Raw genomic sequence first — 23,376 nt, forward strand, 5'->3', positions numbered from 1 at the left:
CACCTCGTGTGCAGATCTAGGTACTTTCGGATACGGCGGCTACTAGATTTCAGAGTTTCACCTGTTGGAGACTATCAAGGTAGCCGCTTGGCGTCCGCAGACATTGACTCTCTTTCCCCTTCAGTTATTGTAGAGTTCTATAATTTCAGACATTATTTTTATCAGCCACACTTTGTTGTCATCTAGATGCTCATGCACTTAGTGACACCGGGTTTTGGGAGTGTATTTGTATCAATATTGTGGGATTTACTATTAAATTTAAATATCATGTTTTCAAAGTTAAAAGAAATTATAGTTTTATTGAGGTTGTCGGCTTGCCTAGTGTAATGACCTGGCCGGGCATTTTGAGAGTTGTAACCCCGTTCCCCTATTTACTGCTCATTTTGTACTTTATAGCTATTATGTGACTAGTCGGGGTAGTCAGTTTGGGTCCGAAAAGATTTCGGGATGAATTGAGACACTTAGTCTCAAGGTTGAAAGCTTAAGTTGAAATGGTTGATCGGGTGTTGACTTATGTGTAAACGAACTCGGAATAGTGTTTTGATGATTTCAATAGCTCTGTATGATAATTTTGGACTTAGGTGCGTATCCGGATAAATATTTGGAAGTCCGTAGTTAAATTAGGCTTGAAATGGCTAAAATAAAAATTTAATTGGAAGTTTGACCGGGGAGTTGACTTTTTGATATCAAGGTCGGAATTCGATTCTGAAAATTATAATAGGTCTGTTATATCATTTATGACTTGTGTGCAAAATTTGAGGTCAATCGGATTTGATTTGATAGGTTTCAACATCGAATGTAGGAGTTTGAATTTCTTAGTTTCATTAGGCTTGAATTGGGGTATGATTTGTATTTTTAACGTTGTTTGATTTGATTTGAGACTTCGACTAAGTTCGTATGATGTTTTAGGACTTGTTGATATATTTGGACGGGGTCCCGAGTACCCCGAGTGTGATTCGAATCGAAATCGGATCAATTTTTAAACATAGGCAAATTCTAAAATTTGCAGCTTCTGGGGTCATCGCACCGGCGGAGAGACTGACTGCAGGTGCGGACTCGCACAAGCGAGCTGTGGCTCGCAGAAGTGGACAAAGGGGCTGCCCAGTGGAGTCACAGAAGCTGTCCGGTGCTTCTTCGCAGAAGCAAAAATGCAGTCGCAAACACGACTTTGCAGGAGCGACAATTGGTCCGCAAATACGGAAATACCTGGTGAGAACATATAATTCGGGGGTTGGCCATTTTTACCCACTTTTGGATTTTAAAATCTCGGGTGAGATGATTTTCGAGATACTTTCAAGGAAAACAATGGGGAAAGTGTTCTTAACTCAATTTTAGTCAAATTACCCGAATCTATTGCTATTTTTAGCATTTAATTGGTGATTTAAGTTAAAAAATCTTAAAAATCCTCTTGGTTAAATTTGAAGATTTGAGGGCCGAATTGTTATTGAAAATTAGTAGTTTTGGTATGGTTGGACTCGTAGTTGAATGAGCATTTATATTTTTTTTAACTTTTTTCAGGTTCCGAGACATGGGCCCCGCTGGCGATTTTTGAGTGAATTTCAGATTTTTGTTGGAAAAACTAGTATTTTCATATGTAATTAATTCCTATAACTTATATTGACTGTATTGAATTAATTATTTTGGCTAGATTCGAGTAACTTGGAATTGGATAATCAAGGAAAAGGCCTACTGGTGGATTGAATTAACGCAAGTCGAGGTAAGTGACTTGTCTAAACTTATTTGGGGAAAATTCCCCTTAGGATTGGTATTGTTATGAAAATTGTGATGTGTTGAAAGCCATGTACGCGAGGTGACGAGTGTGTACACGGGCTAAATGTGAAAAATTCTGATTTTAAATTGTGTAAATCTCTGTCACGTATTAATTAAATTATTTTATCCTGTTATACTCATTATCATTGGTCTATTTTTATATTTTAAATTTGCCTTATCTTTTTTCTGCTAATTGCTTTACCTGTTTAGTTGAAGCTTTGTTTCTTTTATTCTGTGCTCATTATTTGAAGTTGAATTTCTTACTTGAATTATTATTAATATGAAGTATTTGACATTTAAAATTTGGTATTGAGGCAAGGTGTTAATTTGTGAAATATTATTTTTTTGTTGAGCTATTCACTCCCAAGTATTTTGTTGAGATTTTTGTATACATTGTGATTGAGCCGTGAGCTCCTTATTGTTGAAATTAATGTTGTTGTTAATTTATTTAGCAAGTTGAAATAATTGGGCACTTGAAGTGTGAATTGTGATATATTGTGATATTGAAACACATGCGGTGGTATAAGGTTTGGGTGTTGAAACGCATACGGTGAGATAAGGTGGGCTTGATAGGCGTGGCTAGTAGGAGAACTAATAGAAGCAATGTGGTGTGATAAGGGTGGCAAAAATGCGGGATGCTATTTCGGAAAAAATAATTTCTTTAAAACTAAATGTGAAGGCTCTCGCGGTGATATAAGGAAAAGAAATATTGTGAACTTATTTATGATTTGGGACTATGAGGCGATACCTTAGGAGTGCCTTTGTTGATTTTTTTCATTGGTGTACTTGTTTTGATTGTTTCGTTTTTCCCTAAATATGTAAATTCCTTTTTCTTTTCAGTGATATATTATCCGTCCGTATTCTGTACAGTTAAATTGTGACATATTTCTTACTTGATTCACTTCCATTGTCATTATTATTGTTATATTGTTAAACTTTCACCATGTCTTTTATTATTTCCAGTAGGGCCTGGCCTGACCTCATCACTACTCTACCGAGGTTAGGCTTAATACTTACTAAGTACCACTGTGGTGTACGGGTACTACGCTTTTGTGCATCATTTTGTGCAGATCCAGGTACTTCTTACCATACCAGATATCAGTTAGTTAATCTGTACGCGGAGACTTTAAGGTACATCTGCCAGCGTCCGCAGACCTCGGAGTCCCCCTCTATCATTATTATATTGTTTTCCTTATTCTCTTTAGACTTTTATGCATAGAGACACTCAGATTAAATTCTTAGAAGCTTGTGACTTATTTTATATCGGGTTTTGGGAGTTGTAATTATTTAATTTGCAGTTCTTATTTATTTCAGCTATTAAGGATTGAATTTCAGATTTATATTTAATTATTCTGTAAAATTGTTAGGCCTACCTAGTCTTAGAGACTAGGTACTACCACGACATCCTACGGAGGGAATTTAGGGTCGTGATAAGTTGGTATCAGAGCTCTAGGTTCATAGGTGTTACGTGTCTCAAGCAGGTTTAGTAGAGTCTTGCGGATCGGTACGGAGACGTCTGTACTTATCTTCGGGAGGCTATGGAACTTTTAGGAAAATGTTCACTTCTTTGATTCCTTATCGTGCGCATTTGTTGACTTCGAAATTCTAAACCATTATCTTTCTATTCTCTCACAGATGGTAAGAATACGCACAACTGGATCTGATGATCAGACACTCGCGCCCCCTGTTGGAGCCGCAAGAGGCTGTGGCAGAGGCCTAGCTAGAGGCCGAGGAAGACCACGTGGTGCAGCTAGAGCACCTGCACGAGCTGCTGTAGAGGAGCCACCAGTAGCTCCAGTTAGAGAGTAGGCACCTGAGACGCCTGTTACTACTCCTGCACTTTAGGAGACTCTTGCCCAGGTTTTGAGCATGTTTGGCACTCTAGCTCAAGCAAGGTTGATTCCACTTTCTCCTGCCACATCTCAGGCCGAGGGAGGAGCACAGGCTCCCGACGCCCGTACCCCAAAGCCACGGGCCCAGGTTGACCATGCCCCAGAGGTTATACCGGTACTGCCAGTTGTCCCTGTTCGGCCTGAGGTTAGGGCAGCAGTTTCGGAGGGGGAGCAGCTCGGGCTCGAGAGGTACAAGAAGTACCACCCTCCCACTTTTAGCGGTTTGGCTTTAGAGGATGCTTAGGGTTTTCTTGAGGAATGTCACTGTATCCTCCGTACTATGGTTATTGTGAATTCTAGCGGGGTCGCTTTTACTACATTCCAGCTTAAGGGAGCAGTGTATCAGTGGTGGCGAGCATATGAGTTGGGTAGTCTAGTAGAGGCAGCGTCACTCACTTGGGTCGAGTTCTCTGATATATTCTTGGGAGAGTTTATTCCCCAAAGTCTCAGAGATGCATGGCACTCAGAGTTTGAGCAGTTGCGCCAGGGCTCTATACCAGTATCGGAGTATGCAATCTGGTTCAGTGATTTATCCAAGCACGCACCTGCCTTGGTTACTATTGTCAGAGAGTGTGTTCATCAATTTATTGAGGGGCTCCACCCTAGTATCAGATTTAGTATGGCCCGAGAGCTGGAGATGGATATCGCACACCAGCAGGTGGTGGAAATTGCTAGGAGATTGGAGGGTATGCGGACCCGGGAGAGAGAAGAGAGGGAAGCTAAGAGGCCTCGGGATTCTGGCACGTATAACAATTCATGTGCCCTAGTTGCAGCCCATTATGGTAGAGGCTATGTGAGCCGTCCTATTCATTCAGCACTTCCAGCTTCCAGCGGTATTCCGACTACTCCCAAACCTCAGGTTCCATATTATGCACCGCCAGTGTCTACTGTACCTCCTGCACGGGGTGCTTTCAGTGGTCAGTCCAGCCGATCAGGCCCGAGCCAGTCCCAACATCCATATCCTCCGAGGGCTTGCTTCGAGTGTTATGACACTCGTCATATAGTGAGGGATTGCCCCAGATTTAGGAGGGGTGCAGCTCCACAGATTTCGCAGGCCCCACCTATTCCACAGGGCCCTCAGGCTTCTCAGGCCATGATTACTGCACCAGTTGTCACTCCACCTGCACAGCTAGCTAGAGGTGGAGGTCAGGAAGGTAGAGATCGCCCTAGAGGGGGAGGCCAGGCCAGATATTATGCCTTTCATGCTAGGACGGAGGCAATTACATCCGATTCTGTTATCACAGGTATTGTCCCGGTCTGTCATATAGATGTACCAGTCTTATTTGATCTAGGCTCCAATTATTCTTATGTGTTATCTTATTTTGCCCCGTATTTGGGTGTACTCCGTGATTCTTTGAGTTCTTCTGTTCATGTATCTACACCCGTGGGTGATTCTATTATTGGTGACCACGTGTATCGGTCATGTTTGATTGTTATCAGTGGTTTTGAGACCAGAGGTGATTTATTATTGCTCAGTATGGTGGATTTCGATATTTATTTTGGGCATGTACTAGTTGTAGCCATATCACGCTATCCTTGATTATTACGCCAAGACGATGACGTTGGCTTTGACAGGTCTACCACGGTTAGAGTGGAGAGGTACCTTAGATTATGTTCCTAGCAGGGTTGTTTCATTTCTTAAGGCTCAACGAATTATAGAGAAAGGGTGTGATGCGTTTCTGGCCTATGTGAGAGATGTTAGTTTTGATACTCCTACCGTGGAGTCAGTTCCGGTAGTAAAGGATTTTCCAGATGTATTTCTAGCGGATCTTCTGGGTATGCCACCTGACAGGGATATTGACTTTGGCATTAATTTGTTACTGGGCACTCAGCCCATTTCTATTCCACCATATTGTATGGCCCTAGTAGAATTGAAAGAATTAAAAGAGTAGTTACAGGAGGTGCTAGATAAGGGTTTTGCTCAGCCCAGTGTATCGCCTTGGGGTGCTCCTGTCTTATTTGTGAAGAAGAAGGATGGTTCTATGCGGATGTGTATTGATTACTGCCAGTTAAACAAGGTTACAGTAAAGAACAGGTATCCATTGTCGCGTATTAATAACCTTTTTGATCAACTACAAGGTGCCAGGGTGTTCTCAAAAATAGACTTGTGTTCAGGCTATCACCAGCTGAAGATTCGGGAGCGAGATATCCCGAAGACTGCTTTTAGGACTCGGTATGGTCATTACGAGTTCCTTGTGATGTCTTTTGGGCTGACCAATGTCCCAACAATATTTATGCATTTGATGAACAATGTATTTCAGCCCTATCTTGACTCATTCATCATTGTGTTTATTGACAACATTCTGGTGTACTCCCAGAGCCGGGGGTATCATGAGCAGCACCTGAGGATTGTGCTTCAGATTTTGAGAGAAAAGAAGTTATATGCAAATTTTTCAAAGTGTGAATTCTGGATAGATTCAATGGCATTCTTAGGTCATATAGTTTCGTGCGAGGGGATCAAGGTAGATCCGAAAAAGATTGAGGCAGTGCAGAGTTGGTCCAGATCGTCCTCAACTATGGAGATCCGGAGTTTTCTTGGCTTGGCGGGGTATTATCGTCGATTTGTAGAGGGTTTCTCTTCTATTACTGCATCTATGAACAAATTGACCCAGAAAGGTGCTCCGTTTAGGTGGACTGAGGAATGTGAGGAGTGCTTTCAAAGGCTCAAGACATCTTTGACTACAGCCCCAATATTGGTGTTGCCTGCAGGTTCAGGGTCTTATACTGTGTATTGTGATGCGTCGCGTATTGGTCTCGGCGCAGTATTGATGCAAGACGATAGGGTGATTGCCTATGCATCCAGACAGTTAAAGGTACATAAGAAGAACTATCCTGTCCACGATCTTGAGTTAGAGGCTATTGTCCATGCCTTGAAGATATGGCGGCACTATTTATATGGTGTCCATTGTGAGGTCTACACCGATCACCGGAGTCTACAGCATCTGTTTAAACAGAAAGATCTTAACTTGCGACAATAGAGGTGGTTAGAGTTGCTTAAGGATTATGATATCACCATTCTCTATCATCCCGGGAAGGCCAATGTGGTGGCCAATGCCTTGAGTCGTAAGGCGGAGAGTTTGGGCAGCTTAGCATATTTACTGGTAGTAGAGAGGCCTTTAGCCTTGGATGTTCAGGCCTTGGCCAACCAGTTTGTCAGATTGGATATTTTCGAGCTGAGCTGAGTTTTGGCTTGTGTGGTTTCTCGTCTTTGATGACCCCCATCTACTTGTCCTTAAGGACACGGTGATGCCAAGTAAGTCACTATTGGAGATGACGGTGTATTACGGATGCAGGGTAGGCTATATGTGCCCAATGTAGATGGTTTGCATGAGTTGATTCTCCAGGAGGCTCACAGTTTGCGGTACTCCATTCATCCAAGTGCTGCAAAGATGTATCAGGACTTGAGACAACACTATTGGTGGAGGCGGATGGAGAAAGACATGGTGGAATATATAGCTCGGTGTCTATATTGTCAGCAGGTGAAGTATGATCATCAGCGACTGGGTGGATTGCTTCAGAAGTTAGAGATTCCATAATGGAAATGGGAGCGGATCACTATGAATTTTGTTGTTGGGCTCTCACGGACTCAGAGGAAGTTCGATGCAGTTTGGGTGATTGTGGATAGATTGACCAAGTCAGCTTATTTCATTCATGTGGTTACTACTTACTCTTTGGAGCAGCTGGCTCAGGTTTACATTCGCAAGATTGTTAGGCTTCATGGCATACCGGTATCTATCATCTCTAACTGGGGTACGCAGTTTACATCACGGTTCTGGAGAGCCGTACAACGTGAGTTGGGTACTCGGGTGGAGTTGAGTACAATATTTCACCCTCAGACGGACGGACAGTTCGAGCGCACTATTCAGATATTGGAGGATATGCTTAGTGCATGTGTGATGGATTTTGGGGGTGCTTGGGATCAGTTCTTTCCACTTGCAGAGATTTCTTACAACAACGTTTATCAGTCTAGCATTCAGATGGCATCGTATGAGGCTCTGTATAGTAGGCGGTGCCGGTCTCTAGTGGGTTGGTTCGAGCCAGGTAAAGCTAGGTTATTGGGCACAGGCGTGGTTCAGGATGCTTTGGAAAAGGTTAAATTGATTCAGGATCGACTTCGTATAGCCCAATCTAGACAGAAGAGTTATGCGGATCGGAAGGTTCGTGATGTTACATTCATGGTTGGTGAGCGGGTCTTGCTCCGGATTTCGCCCATAAAGGGTGTTATGAGATTCGGCAAGAAGGGTAAGTTGAGCCCTAGGTATATCGGGCCTTTTTGAGATTCTTGAGAGAATTGGAGATGTGGCTTACAGAATTGCACTACCACCTAGTCTCACTATAGTTCATCTAGTGTTTCATGTTTTCATGCTCCGGAAGTATCACGGCGATCCGTCTCATGTGTTAGACTTCAGCTCAGTCCAGTTGGACAAGGACCTATCTTATGTCGAGGAGCCAGTGGCTATTTTGGTCAGGCAGGTTTGAAAGTTGAGATCGAAGAGCATTGCTTCAGTAAAAGTATAGTGGAGGGGTCATCCGATCGAGGAGGCGACTTGGGAGACCGAGCATGATATGCGTAGCTGTTATCCTCATCTTTTCACCATTACAAGTATGTCTCTATCACGACATGGGGATTTTGGGTCGTGACAATTTCTTTAAAAAGAAAGCAATACTTTTTATAACTACTAATGGACTCTCACATGCGTGGAACCAAGACGCAATAACTTTACATATTCACAAGAAGATAACTGTCAAATAATTCAAAAAATAAAACAAATATTACATAAGATCTTCTGAAGACATAAACAATTATGTGATTTTTCTTCTCACTTTTAAAATGTGCTAATTATTAAAGGACTTAAGATTCAAACTTAAAATAAAATAAGTTGTACGGAGAAGAAGAAGAAAGAGAGAATGACTATTCCCCTTTAAGCTACAAAGAAGATAGTAATTTCACCCGCTACCCCTCCCCCCATATCAATAACCATCATGGAAATATAGTCCAAGAAAAATTACTAACTTTATTAGTGTTCCTCTTTCCGTATAGATTATATGATATAATCTATAATTTATATGCATAACCATTAACAGAAGACCAACATAATACGAATACCCAAAGTATCAAGTGCACACTAAACCCAAAAAAAAGAGAGGATAGAAACATATTTTTTAAAATGTATTATAAGAAGAAAAAGAAGAAAACTTCAAATCCTACACATACAAAATATATAATCAGAGCTTAAAGTATAAGAAAATTTTAAGTCATATACAATTTTTTACCGATTATATAGGCAATATTTATTGTTGGTTTGCCTTCAAATATACGAGCTTCTATTGTATGATAATCTATCAAAGACAAAAGAAAAAAATTAATCTAAACCCATCAGTAATAGCAATATCTTTACTCAACAACTAAATAGCAAAAAGCTCTACGAAAGATTCTTCACTACCAGACAAACTGAAAGGATGAAATAAATGGGGCAGACATAAATGCGAGTGTGCTTCCACATCCTCTCTTCAGAACGGTTTCTCTGTTCTTTTTTTTTCAAACTTTATTTTTGTCTTAGTGATGAGACGTTTGGGCTTTATAGTTGATAGAAAAATGTAAGAGGCTTCTGAAGTTCCACCACAACGAAACAGTTCTTTCTTTATGAGGCGTTTCAGTTTTGAATAGGTAGAAACAACTGTTTACTTGATAATAAATATTAGGCATTTATATATTAAATTGGATAGAAAGAATATGAGTGAGATGTGCCATGTCACTTTTTTTATTGCCCAGCTATATATATATATATATATATATATATATATATATATATATATATATATGCTTCGTGTTTCTTTCTCTCTTTCTATTTTTTTTTCTTTCCTGACTTCTTCTTTGGATCTCTACGATTCTATTCTCTTTTCTCTGTCTCTTTTTTTTTTCTCTTCAGAGAATTCAAGAATAGATTTGATGTCGTCGCTTATCACCACTGAACCAGTCATTATGCGTTGCCCCACCAGCCACTGAAAGTCATCCAAAACTTCGAAACTTTAATTTTGAATTCGATTTTTATAAAATTATTATTTATATATTTTGATTTGGTGTTGTTGCAAATGATCGAGAATATTCTTTAAAATTTATATCTCAATTTTGAGGGTTTGGTGAAAATTAGAGTTGATTTTGGATGAATTTTCAAATTGAAATTCGAAGATGAAGATGTGTTAAAGTTGTATTTTGTATATAAATTATATTTAAGTTGTATTCTGTTTTAGGTATATATGTTGTTTATTTGAATATTGTATGAGAGTTGAAAAACAGTTTTACAATATATGAATCGTTGTATGAATTTATATTCAAGTTATAAATACTATCTTTTACATAAAGTTGTTGATTTGTATCAACATTGCATTAAACGAGAAAGTTTTGATTGGAATTCTAGAGAGTAAGAAGAACACACCACATACAAAATATATACAAAATATATACAAAATATATACAAAATACATACAAAAGACATATTTGTATAAAATTTGTAAGAAAATTATATTTAAATTATATGATGTTGTAGTTGTATTTAAATGGGTAAGAATGATGTGTAAAAGTTATAGATAAGTTGTATATTGTATAATTTGTTATATGAAATTTATTTTTTTTGTTTGTATGTTATTGTAGATGTGTCAAATTTGTAATTAATTTGTTTTTATTTGCATGTTGTTATATCATACATTATTTTTTTCTTACTCGATTTGTTAAAGAAAGAAAAGTAGAGAATAAATTTCAAATCGACTCATGTGCACCGATTTATGTTTGTTTGAATTGAAAAATCAATGACTCAATTTTGCAGATTACTTTACCGCCCTATAGCATCCTTAAACAATGACGACTCAACTTCAAAAAATTTGGATTCAACTGCAACGATTGGGTTCTTTTTGAAGTGGTTAATCATGCAATATTAGGGAACAGATTTGTCCGTCGAGGATAGCAGATTATAATTTTATTTTTTGTAACTGTTGCGAGGATCAGGCTTTTAAGAAGGAAAATATAAAAGAATATAAAAATAACTACTTTATTCAATAAATATACTATTCTTATTTGTGGGTCACGTGCTCACATGCACTAAAGTAAAAAGTGGACAATGGACAGCTGCTTTGTATCAAAAGGAGATAAAGAGTTTTGGTCAATGTGACCAAGCTTTTGTGCAGACCAAAGCTCCAATTTCTCTTTCCTTGTCTCTTCTTCTTCATCTTGAACTTTCTCGGTCATGGAGTCTGGTTTCAAACAACCAGCTCCAACACCCCCCTCAAGTTGGAGGGGGGGTGTAACCACACCCAACTTGCCAATAATGGAGTTGTGTGTTAGTCCTGCTAAGGGTTTAGTAAAAATGTCAGCCACCTGAGAACGTGAAGGAATGTAAGAAAGAGAGATGATTCCGGCCAGAAATTATTGTCGGACAAAGTGACAATCTAACTCCACATGCTTGGTACCCTCGTAAAAAACTGGATTTTTCGCGATGTGAATGGCGGCCTGACTGTCGGAGAAGAGATCTATTGGCAATGGAGGGGAAATCGAAAGATTAGTCAATAGACGAACTAACCAGGTAACCTCTGTTGTGACTCTCCGCATAGATCTATACTCTACTTCAGCAGAGGATAATGACACTGAGGTTTGTTTCTTTGATTTTCAGGAAACGGGAGAACCCCCAAAGCTGATGAAGAACCCGCTAATGGACTTGCGAGATTGAGGACAAGATCCCCAATCGGAATCACAGAAAGCAAGGAGCTGATAATTAGGCTTTGAATTCAGAAAAAGCCCTAATCCTGGGTCCTTGAGGAGATACCTGAGGCAATGAAATGCAACATCTAAATGGGGTTGACGGGGTGTTTGCATGAATTGGATAAGATGTTGCACCGCAAAGGATAAGTCCGGCCTGGTGTGTGTTAGGAAACTCAACTTTCCTAACAACCGACGATAATAAGTGGGATATTGGAGCAAAGTCCCTACCTCTGCTCGCAATTTCTGAGTAGGATTCAAAGGAGAAGAAATTGGGCGCATGCTCATGCAATCAAATTCAGACAAGAGATCTAAGGTAAAACGCCTTTGAGTCAAAATTATTCCATGTGCTTCCCTTATAATCTCAAATCCCAAAAAATAATGTGCATCCCCTAGGTCCTTTATTTTAAATTTAGAGTGAAGGAAAGATTTGAGGTCTGCCTGCTCAGTAGGGTCATCCCCTGTGATTAGAATATCATCAACGTAAATTGCAACTATGGTAATCCTTCCTGCTGATTGTTTAAAAAATAAGGAATAATCATTTAAAGAATGTGAATATCCTTTAAAATTTAGGGCTGCAGTGAGCCTTGCATACCATTGCCTTGAGGCTTGCCGCAGTCCATATAGTGATTTTTTCAAAAGATAGACATGATTGGGTGAAGGTGGTGTTGTCCATGCTGGAAATTTCATAAACACTTCTTCTTGCTAATCCCCATGCAAGAAGGCATTATTCACATCTAGTTGTAATACCTTCCATCCCTTTTTCACTGCAATAACAAGTAAGCACCTAATTGTTGTCATTTTTACAACTGGAGAAAAAGTCTCAGTAAAGTCTATCCCTTCTCTTTGAATATCTCCCCTAATAACCAAACGAGCTTTGAATCTTTCCAAATATCCATCAGACTTGTATTTCACTTTGTAGACCCATTTGCAAGGAAGAGCTTTCTTTCCACTAGGTAAAGGCACAACCTCCCAGGTTTTGTTAAGTTCTAGAGCTTCTAATTCTTTTTCCATTGCTTCCTGCCACCCTGGTGTAAAGTTGCCTGCGAGTAAGAAGTAGGTTCAACAAGGTAGGAAGTGGAATTAAGTATAGACTGATTGATAGGAGAAAGAGCTGTGAATGGTAGAACCATGGGCCGGATTGGTGCATTGAAGCAAGAGTTTGTGAGGTCTATGAGAAAGACTGAGTTGCACACATATTCCTGGAGATATGAGGGTGGATTATGTGTTCTAGTGGATTTCCTGACTTCAGGAAGGGATATAGGTAAGGGTGAATAAGGAAATGATCTAGGTTAGGAAATAGAACTTGTACCTGAGGTTGAAGGAAGAGTGCTAGAGGTTCTTGGGTTTGAAAAGGTAGGCAGTGAAGGTAAGGGTGAGCTAGGAATAACGGGCTCATCCTTTATGTGTTCTGATGAAGAGTCTACACTATGTTCTAGGGATGATGTAACAGGAAAAAAGGAATCTGTAGGTGTAGTAGTAGAGGCAAAAGGGTACTGATTTTCATAGAAGTATACATCTCTAGATACACTTACTCTTCTTGTATCCAACTCTAGAACTTTATAACCTTTCTGCCCTAAGGGATAACCTAAGAACACACAGGGCTTTGCCCTTGGGTCAAACTTACCTCTTCCGCTAGTCAAAGTAGATACAAAGCAAAGACAACCAAAACACTTCAATAGTTCATAAGAGGGTTTTTGTTTGAATAGAACAAAATAAGGTGTCCTTCCTTTAAGCACTCTAGAAGGTAACCTATTGATCAAATATATTGCAGTTAGTACACATTCTCCCTAATAAGAAAGAGGAAGCTTAGATTGAAACAACAAAGTCCTTGCAATTTCCAGAAGATATCTGTGCTTCCTCTCAACCACTTCATTCTGTTGAGGGGTTGCCACACACGATGTTTGATGTAGCACTCCTTGAGAGGCTAAAAATGCTGCCTCCTGAGAACCTTTCCCAAGTTCAAAAGCATTATCTATTCTTAATTTTTGTACCTTTACACCAAACTGTCTTTCCACCATTGTGAGAAAATTTTTAAGGAGTCCAAAAGCATTGCTTTTGGTGCTCATAAGGAAAGTCCAAACTGCCCTACTATAATCATCTACAACTATCAAGAAATACTTAAAACCATTGTAAGTTGACTCCTTATAAGGCCCCCAAACATCTACATGGATTAACTCAAACGCCCTTGTTGATTTAATTTGACTTAATGGAAAAGAAATTCTGGTTTGCCTAGCTTTAGGACAAATTTGACAGAAACAATCAGAGCTAGAAGGTAAAGAAATAAAACTGAGATGTTTCATTGCTGAAAAGGGCAAATGCCCTAACCTAATGTGCCAAAGGCTTACATCTGAAACTGAGCTTGCAGATAAGACTGACAATTGACTAAAGACATTTTGATTTAAAACTGAAGGTGGTACCAGACTTGTGCTATTTCTAACTCCACTTGGTTCCAAAAGGTAGAGCCCATCCCTTGCCTTACCAAAAACTTGTGCCCTCTTCACTAAAAGCCCCTGCAATATATAGTTACTAGAGGTAAAAAAGAGGATAGAATGAAATTGTAAACAAAACCTGTTAACAGATAATAGATTGTATCTGAAACTAGGTACATGTAATACATTTTCTAAAATGAAGTCAGGAAGAATAGATATTCTTCCTATGTGAGTGACAATGGCTTTGAAAGAATTAGGCAGATTTATGTTTAATGGAACTGGGAGAGGTGTCAAGGAAATAAAGGCATTTGAGTCAAAACACATGTGTTCAGATGCTCCAGAATCAATAATCCATGAAATAGAATTAAAAACTGAAAGACAAGTTCCGGAATATCTAGCAATAGTACCAGCCACAGCATTTGCATTGATATTTGTTTCAGAATTTCCTGAATTTGCACCTTTAACCTGCTTGATCAGTTGTACCAGCTGTGAAAATTGATCATGTGAGAGGTGTTGATTGAGTACTTCATTTTGATTGCTGATGTTCTGATCTGATTCTTCAATTTGAAATGCTCCATTGCTTCTGGCATGAACTTGATTTCCCTTTGTGAATTCAAAGTCTTCTGGGAAACCTATAATTCTGTAGCAATCATTGACAATATGACCTATTTTCTTGCGATGACTGCATGTTACATTAGGGTTAAACTTAGTTTTCTTTCCCTTGAAAGTTGTGTTCCTTTGAGTAGAGTTAGTCACTTTTTGGATGTTGTTCCCAAACTTTTGATGTTGTATTTGGTTTCTTTGCATCTGCCTTGCACTCCTTTGTGCAAAGTCGTTTTGATTTGTTGCCATGAAAGATGAAGAATCTGGAGAAATGAGTGGGTTAGAAAAAACTTCTTTCTGGCTTTCATCTTGCAATACTAGGGAATATGCATGGTTTATGCTTGGTAGGGGGTTCATCATTAGGATGGTTCCCCTTGCTTGGCCATAACTATCATTTAAACCCATAAGAAACTGAATAAGCCTTTCATCATCTAGTGACTTTTCCAATTTTTGCTTCCCTTCACAGACACACAAACAACTGCACTTCACATCACAATTAAGTGAATCCAATTCATCCCATAAACGTTTGAGTTTTGTAAAATAGCTTGCTATGTCACTAGTTTCCTATACTAACCTTGATAATTCCTTCCTCAGGTGATAGAGCTTAGCTCCATTTGACTGACCAAACCTATGTTCAAGGCTGGTCCAGAGATCTTTAGCAGATTTAGAGTAAATGACATTGTCTCCTATGTCTTTGGATAATGAGTTGAGCAACCAGGATGTTACCATGTCATTACACCTGCTCCAAGGCTGATAGTCTCTGGAAGTGAGAGTTGGAGCAGGGCAAGCACCATTGATGAATCCTATTTTATTTTTAGCAGATAGTGCTATAAGCACAGACCTTCTCCATCCTTGGAATCCTTTTCCATCAAAAGTTGTGTTGACAAGAGACATTCCCGGTGCATCAGAAGAATGAAGAAAGTATGCATGGTTTGAGTCGATGGTGGGGATTCCTCCAGTGGTGTTCAAAGCCACTGTGTTTGCAGTGTTATCCGACATTGTTTACAATTGATATGAAGATGAGGAAGACGACTGATGGATCGAGCTTTCACTGCTTTGATACCATGTAAGAATATTGAAAAGGAAAGATAATGATGGAAAGAAGTTTTCTGCTTTTCCCCCTGCCTTTACATTGTTATTTACATAGTATATAAAAGAATATAAAAATAGCTACTTTATTCAATAAATGTACTATTCTTATTTGTGGGTCACGTGCTCACATGCACTAAAGTGAAAAATGGACAATGGACAACTGCTTTATATCAAAATGAGATAAAGAGTTTTGGTCAATGTGACCAAGCTTTTGTGCAGACCAAAGCTCCAATTTCTCTTTCCTTGTCTCTTCTTCTTCATCTTCAACTTTTTCGGTCATGGAGTCTGGTTTCAAACAATCAGCTCCAACAGAACGAGACTCCTTAAAGGAATTATATATGAATTATAAGAAAACCATGATTATAGTGGGTAAATTACAAATATAAGATAATTTTAGTAAATAAATTTAAAATATTGTATAGAAACGAAAAAATACCATTAAAAATTTCCAGGGCCGGAAAATCCACATTGGCGCCAACTTTATAACTCTAAACCACGTAGGAGACGGTTAAGATTTTCACATAAATAAGGAAAACTGTAGCACAAACCTCGCCCTTTCAAACTCTTATTCCAACTTCTCAAACTACACATCCCTCAATATCAACATCCAAATACCCTAGTTCTTGATTCTTAATTTTTTTTTTAACAACATGAGTACTCTCCCTATCAAGGAAGAAATCGTCGACCCAACAGACAACTTAGATATTCCAACAAACAGTACTACTGCTATGATGATTCCTGTAAGCAGTGAAACCAACGGCTTTTTTGGTTCTTGTTTTGATGATAATAGTGATGATGATATGGAAGGAATTAGTCCATTGAAAAAGATGAGAGCCGAAGCTGCTTTGCCAGTAGGGTTTCTTGATCCTCTTCCCCCCGAAGAGCGTGCGGCATGGCAACAGTCTCGTATTAATGCTGGCAAGGCTAGTAGTATTGGTTTTATTGCTCCTTTGCGGTCGGTTCGTCCAAAAGCTGAGTATCGTGACGTGCCTTTTTCGCGCAATGATCAATTGGTAGTAGTGGCTGGAGAAAAACAGGTAGTTTCTCCTGCTAATATTACAAGTTGCAAGCAGTTCTGGAAAGCTGGAGATTATGAAGGCATTGATGGTGGCTTTTCTGCTGCTCATTCAGGTAATGTTTGACAAGTTCTTAGACCGATTGATTACTTTACTAAGTATTCCGTTCCTGTAGAAAAGAATGACGGGGTTTAAAAAATTCATGGTATATATGGAGCGCTTCACCCTTTAATGGGCCAACGTGAATTCCGGATTAGTCGGGCACTAAAGCATGAACTAAAAAAAAAAAAAGAATGATAGGGTTGGAGGAAGAATGCATCAAAACATTTCTCTTGAATTGTGAAATTAACGTCTTATAAAAAGTAACTAGAAATCACAAATTTTTATAGTACGTATTATAAAAGTACTACTACAAAACACAATATAGGTTTATGGTAAAAAAAATATTTCAAGAAAGGTCTATTCCTTTTTGTACAGAGGCAGTATTTGGTATACGGATATTTTACTATTGAACCAACTTGTCGAACCATGTTAGAATATAAAGGATGAAAAAAGTAGCAGTGTGGTGGCTAAAAGCAGCGGCTTTGACAGAACTTAAGCATTATTTATTGAGATTTAATTACAATTCAGAGCTTTCAGACTGTTACTCTTGTTTCTCAGCTTACATGTTCATCAAATTGAAAACTGATAGATGATAAATAAAGACGTTATATTTGTAAAGTTTGGAACTTTTCATTGAAAAGAAACTCATGCAAGAACCAGGTACAAGATATCATAATTAGCTTTTCACAGTTTTCTTCTACCTATGTGGCAGGTTTAATTTGCAGTAAAGGAAAGAGTTTTTGGACATCACCACATAATTTAATCTAACTGATGTCCTGGTTGATTAGTTTTGAAGTCATTGTGCAATGTAGGTATATACGTAGCGACATGAATGACTTGAATTTGGGATGGAATGCAGAGTTTGGTAGATGTGTTCGCCAATTATTGGCATTTGTAGTCTTGCTTCCTGATGCTACTTGTTGTTTTAAAAAGCAAATTAATGGAGATAATATCCCAATAGTTTTTTTAGGAGCGTTGCACGTTTAACAAAGTTTCTTTTTTCATTAAGGCATCGTAACTTACTCTCGAAATCAAAACAAAAACTTCTGAGCATCTAATTTGTACCTTAAGCAATGAGTGGGGTAGTATAAGCTTATTATATGCTCCTCTAAAAACCTTTACAATACCAATCTGAAAAAATATCGTGGCTCAACGAGTTTATTTGGCGAGGTAGAGAAAGTAGCTTTGAATGGCTACAAGGTCCAAATCATACCTAGCTAGAAGGTAGCCTGAAGTAGAGAGATAAGCCTCGACTAGCTAAAAATGTGCTTGAAACGAAGTTGAAGGCTCGAAGGATTAAATTGAGAGAAAGAGATCCTAGAGGGCCTGATGATCAGTTGAGGGAGGGAAACCTAGAGCGACAGAACATGTCGTGAGAAAACTTTTAAAGCTGGACTTACTGAGCTGTCTCTATTTCCATGTGAAAGAATTTTAGCATCGAACTCAAAACGTTAAGACAATATATAGGCGAAGTAACACATGACGTTTAAGTTCCTTAGTATGTCCGAATTTAGGATAAGTTATTCCACACTCTCTAACGACAGATTTAGGTTCAAACTTTGTCATTAATGCAGACTTGTGAGTGTGAGAATGGGTTTGCCAAAGGCTAACTCTGATATCACATGAAAGAATATGAACTTGGAACTAAATCCTTAATGCAATAAACAAAGTAATCTAGGACACTAGAAACCCCTTTGGAAATCTTTACACAAACCAAAATGCGCGCATATATACTCTCTAACAATTGATATGGTTGACTACTTGGTTATATAATTAATTTCCTAGTGTGTATCGCCAAAAAATAACTAGCAGCTTCATTTATATGATTTCATACGTGCAGTTGGCATGGATCATGTGAGGGTTCACCCAAAATTCTTGCATTCAAATGCCACCAGTCATAAATGGGCTTTGGGAGGTAATGTCTGTCGCAAATTAAAGCTTGATCTTTGATTTAGTTTCATATTCCTCAACTCAATTTCTCCCCATATATTAGTGGGAGATTTCTCTTTGTTGATGTTTACATGATCTTGTTCTCTGCACCAGCTTTTGCTGAGCTTCTAGACAATGCTATGGACGAGGTACACATGCTATAGTTTCCTGTTCCTTTTGTTGCCTTCTCTGTTCCACTTCCTTAAAATATTTTTCTCAGGTTTGCAATGGAGCTACCTATGTCAGCGTAGATGTGCTTGACAACAAGAAAGAGAAGGGCAAAATGTTATTGGTTGAAGGTATATTCATTCACTTTCCTTGTATATTCTTGTCATGTTTTTTCTTTTTTTGAGTAGTTGGTTCTCTGGAGAGATTCCGCTTTCTTGTTCTAGAGACCATAGTAGTGGATCCAATATTTGATCGATATGACATGAAATCTCTTGCTCTAAATTTGGTAGGCAGCTCTTTCTTGTTCGAATCTTGAGCTTATTCTTTTGACAAATGAAACTGCAGATAACGGTGGTGGAATGACTCCTGATAAAATGCGTCAGTGCATGTCTCTTGGATATTCTGCAAAAAGCAAATTAGCAAATACCATTGGCCAATGTGAGTTTATATATTTATTGCAATACCTAAACCATATTTGTTATATCACTAAAATTTGTTCTTGGAAACTGTTTTAAGTATGCAACAATTGCCTTATTATTTTGTAATGTTTTGCAAGATGGAAATGGTTTCAAAACCAGTAGTATGAGACTAGGGGCAGATGTGATTGTGTTCTCGCGTTGTCAGGGAAGGGACGGAACAAGGTATTTTATGGTGCTAGTAACTGTTGCTTGCTAGTTTCTCATACAGTCGTCTTCCTAGAGATTATGATTGCAATTTCTTTAAGTAATATGTTCTTTTTGTTTTCTGTAGCACAACACAAAGTGTTGGAATGTTGTCATATACATTTTTAAGGAGCACAGGAAAAGAAGATATTGTTGTTCCAATGGTATGACTTCCTGGATACAGCAATTACCATATTCTTGTTGTTTTGTTGGATAACTAGAACATATTAGCGCTATATTTGCTTGATACTTCAAATTTTCTTACTAACTTTTTGTTTGAAAATTAGAGTTTCAACAAAGATAGTTATCATAGCTGGTTTTGTATTTTGTAAACAACCATTTAGTTGTAGGAACAAAAAATATTGAAAATTGGTTTTTGCACTTTGCAATGTGAAGATTGATTTTGTGAAGAGAGCAGAAACCTGGGAAATGCTGACTCGATCTTCAGTTGATGACTGGAAAAGAAATTCTGAAACGATAGTACAATGGTCTCCTTATGAAAGTGAAGAGGATCTCTTCCAGCAGGTATTTCCTATTCGCTCTTTATGTAGTTTTAAAGGATGAAAATATTTTTTGTTAACTGTGAACTATCTTTTCTTCTGATGCATGTTTCCCCATTTAAGGTTGCTACTATTGTTTCTGCTCATTAGTTTTGCTCCTAATGTTATTGTTCTTGTTTGTTCTAGTTTGAATTACTGAACGATCAAGGCACGCGAATTATCATATACAATCTTTGGGAGGATGAAGAAGGATCCACAGAACTTGACTTTGACACCGATCCACAAGTATTCTGCTTCTCTTGTATTGCATATCCCAAACCCCTATCTTTGGTTTCTTAGCTGGATTATGCTTTTATCTTTTACAGGACATTCAAATCAAGGGTGTTAGTCGAGATGAAAAGAAGATCGAGATGGCAAAACAATATCCTAACTCCAGGCATTTTCTAACTTATCAGCATTCTTTGAGGGTAAATATTCTAGTTATGGATTCCATTCTATTAAAGTTTTTACTTGAAGATCTACTCCACGGACATTCTATTGGTTACTTTAACAAGGTTCAGGAAAAAGTTCAAGGTTTATTGCATTGCATACTAGTCTTTTGGAATTGACTTCTGTATTGATCTTTTGTTCTCAGAGTTATGCTTCAATTTTGTATCTGAGGCTTACTCCTGGATTTCGAATAATTTGGCGGGGAAAAGACGTTGAACATCATAATTTGGTAAATGACATGATGTTATCTGAGGAAATCACCTACAGACCACAACCCATTGGTGATGAAACATCCAAGGATCCAAATGTAACATCTTTTTCCTTTAAAATTTCAAGCTTGATTTGCTATTTTAGGAGTAGTACTTTTGCCACTTTAGACTTTTTTAACTCTGACTATTTTTCTCATAATAGGCGGTAGCTGTGGTAACTATTGGTTTTGTGAAAGATGCAGAACATCACATTGATATTCAAGGTTTTAATGTTTATCACAAGAACCGGCTAATTAAGGTATAACTTTTTCTTTTGCTCAAGGCATCATAAATGGATTTAATACTGGTGTAAGCAAAATTTCAATACACGGGCTGAATTAGTCCTCCTAATGGGATTTTACTGGGTAAATTGTTGTTGTTGTTGTTGGGCTGAATTAGTCCTTTGTAAATCCTATATATATATATATATATAGAAAGAGAGAGAGTTGGATATACCAATACGTTTTAATTCACATAATGCAATGTTTATTACCTTTGATTGCTCTGCTTAACCGATGAATTTCTTCTTTGTCAGCCTTTCTGGAGGGTGTGGAATGCTGCTGGAAGTGATGGTCGTGGCGCGATAGGTATTATTTTCATGAGGAATCAGTGATTTATTGACATGATATATTATTTTGGGCTTTTGATTGACATTCTTTTCCTCATAGTGTTAAACTTGTATAATTCACTTTCTACTTTCCTATTTTCGTAACAGGTGTCTTAGAAGCTAATTTTGTCGAACCAGCTCACGATAAACAGGGTTTTGAGCGCACGATTGTCCTTGCTAGACTTGAAGCACGTTTACAAGCTATGCAGAAGAAGTATTGGTATGTTTTATTGAGTTTCCTCAACATTGTAAGTTTTACTTTATTTACAAAGTTTCATCAAGTATATTTCTTGTATAATAGGTCTTCAAACTGCCATTTAATTGGTTATGCTAAGCGTCGCAATGTAAAGAACAGTGTCTCTCCTGAGAAAGAAACAAACACTTCTGCTAACAGCAAGTCCTGTTCCCGGTTTTCCTCCAACGGCCACACAACATGTAATGATAAATCTAAATTGAAATCCACTGAAGGAGAACAGGAGAACGGACCAGTTCATTCTTCAACACAAGCGAGAAATCAGACCATGTCTGGAGAAACTCAGCAAGTGCGTATATCAAATAAGCAAACTGGTCAAACTCCAGGAATTTCAGTTGTGAAGGTAAATTACAAATAGACAAGCTATTGTCATTTTTTTCTTGTTTACAAAATTCTGTCATTCTTTTCATAAGCCTAACCATTTACAATTAGTTCATTATCTAGCATTTATTTTCTAGTCCATGTTCAACTCCCAACTCTTTTTTCTTATTCATATATTATCGACTACTGCAAGATGTTGCTACTTTATTTAGGTCGCTTGTTGTATTACTTCTTAATGGCTGATCAATCGACCAGTACTAGTACTCGACAGTCATTAGGATTTCCCTATTAATAAATTTCTCTCTTTTTCCCATTTTCATTGAAAACAGATGGAAGATACTGTGTCAAACTTGAGAGAAGAGAATCAGAGTACTAAGAATAGGTCAGTAGATTCTCAATAACTTGGACAATTGATACTCTTTGCTTACAAAATTTATGGAGAATAGTCGTGTGGATCATCTGTTTTCTTCCTGCAGTTTACAACAAGTATTGCGCTATTTGCAGTATGAAAGAGACAGGAATAAGACTCTAGAAGGCAAAGTAAGTGATAATTGTGAGCAGCATATATATTTTGATAAGGAACTGCGTATCCTAAATAGTAGATGTTTTGGTCTCTTATATTACACTAAGTCTTTAATTGTCTAATCATATAATATCAGCTTAAGGCAGCAGAAAAGAGGATATCAGACCTGGACAACAATCATGACAATTTAGCTCTCATGCTTATAGAAGAAAGAAGACATTGGCAACAAGAAGAAGAGAGTTTAAGGAGCAGATTAAAGGTAAAATTGATATGTTCTTGCTATTTCTAATTAGCCTCCCCCCTTTTGTTTTCCGTTCAACTTTATGCAGACCTTCAACTATTTTTTCCCTTTTTTTCTGGTTAGGATGCTTCTGTTACCATAGATGAGCTGCTCAAGAAAGTGAAGGTGCTAGAAAGTAGGATAACCTTTAGTTGCAAAACCGAACGTTGAGGTAGTAACTCGAAATACTCAGCTCAAGAACAACTGATGCACACTTCAATGTCTGACTGACTACTAGCAAGTCCGTCCAATACTAACATGTATATTAGATTTATTTTTCCATTTTTTCTATGGATGTAATTGCTTGTGTAAAAAAACAAGTTTGCTCCTCGGCACAGGATTTCAGCTCTCATATGCCTAGAGTAGAAAAAGATGAAACGACTTATAAGTTAGCAACATTAATCAGTTGCGAGTTTTTTCTTTATTGTAACTCAACATGTGACATAACTTTTCCAAGTAATCTTTTACAGTTTCTCCAGTAATTTTTCATTAGTTTCTTATGTGATTTGTCTCGTTGTGAAGATACTATTCGATGCTACATTATGTTAAACAGTAAAAAGAAAATCCATTTGCTAGAACAACCCTCCTTTGTCCTGACATTGAAGCTCACATGATTTTGTACATTGCAAGGGAAGAAATCTTATCAAGTATTAGCTCCCAGTTGGACATAGATTTTGGCTATTTTTTTTCAAAGAATTTTTAAAAATATTGTTTGTTCATGAATGCATGTTTAGACACA

At 38.0% G+C, this 23,376-nt stretch overlaps 1 protein-coding gene across 1 annotated transcript; it reads left to right on the forward strand.

Moving 5' to 3' along the window:
- The first annotated feature begins 18,500 nt into the window (after nucleotides 1-18,500).
- On the forward strand, nucleotides 18,501-23,033 carry LOC107806569 (protein MICRORCHIDIA 7-like). The gene is made up of 18 exons (XM_075222353.1): nucleotides 18,501-18,572; nucleotides 18,701-18,735; nucleotides 18,807-18,885; nucleotides 19,100-19,192; nucleotides 19,311-19,395; nucleotides 19,505-19,580; nucleotides 19,813-19,941; nucleotides 20,103-20,201; nucleotides 20,282-20,383; nucleotides 20,551-20,712; nucleotides 20,817-20,912; nucleotides 21,189-21,240; nucleotides 21,369-21,480; nucleotides 21,562-21,856; nucleotides 22,164-22,216; nucleotides 22,311-22,374; nucleotides 22,494-22,616; nucleotides 22,722-23,033. The coding sequence occupies exons 1-18, from the start codon at nucleotides 18,503-18,505 to the stop codon at nucleotides 22,806-22,808; spliced, it is 1,812 nt and encodes a 603-aa protein (XP_075078454.1). The 5' UTR covers nucleotides 18,501-18,502; the 3' UTR covers nucleotides 22,809-23,033.
- Nucleotides 23,034-23,376: the final 343 nt, after the last annotated feature.

Source organism: Nicotiana tabacum, chromosome 9 (genome assembly GCF_000715075.1).
Source record: "Nicotiana tabacum cultivar K326 chromosome 9, ASM71507v2, whole genome shotgun sequence".
NCBI classification, from domain to species: Eukaryota; Viridiplantae; Streptophyta; class Magnoliopsida; order Solanales; family Solanaceae; genus Nicotiana; species Nicotiana tabacum.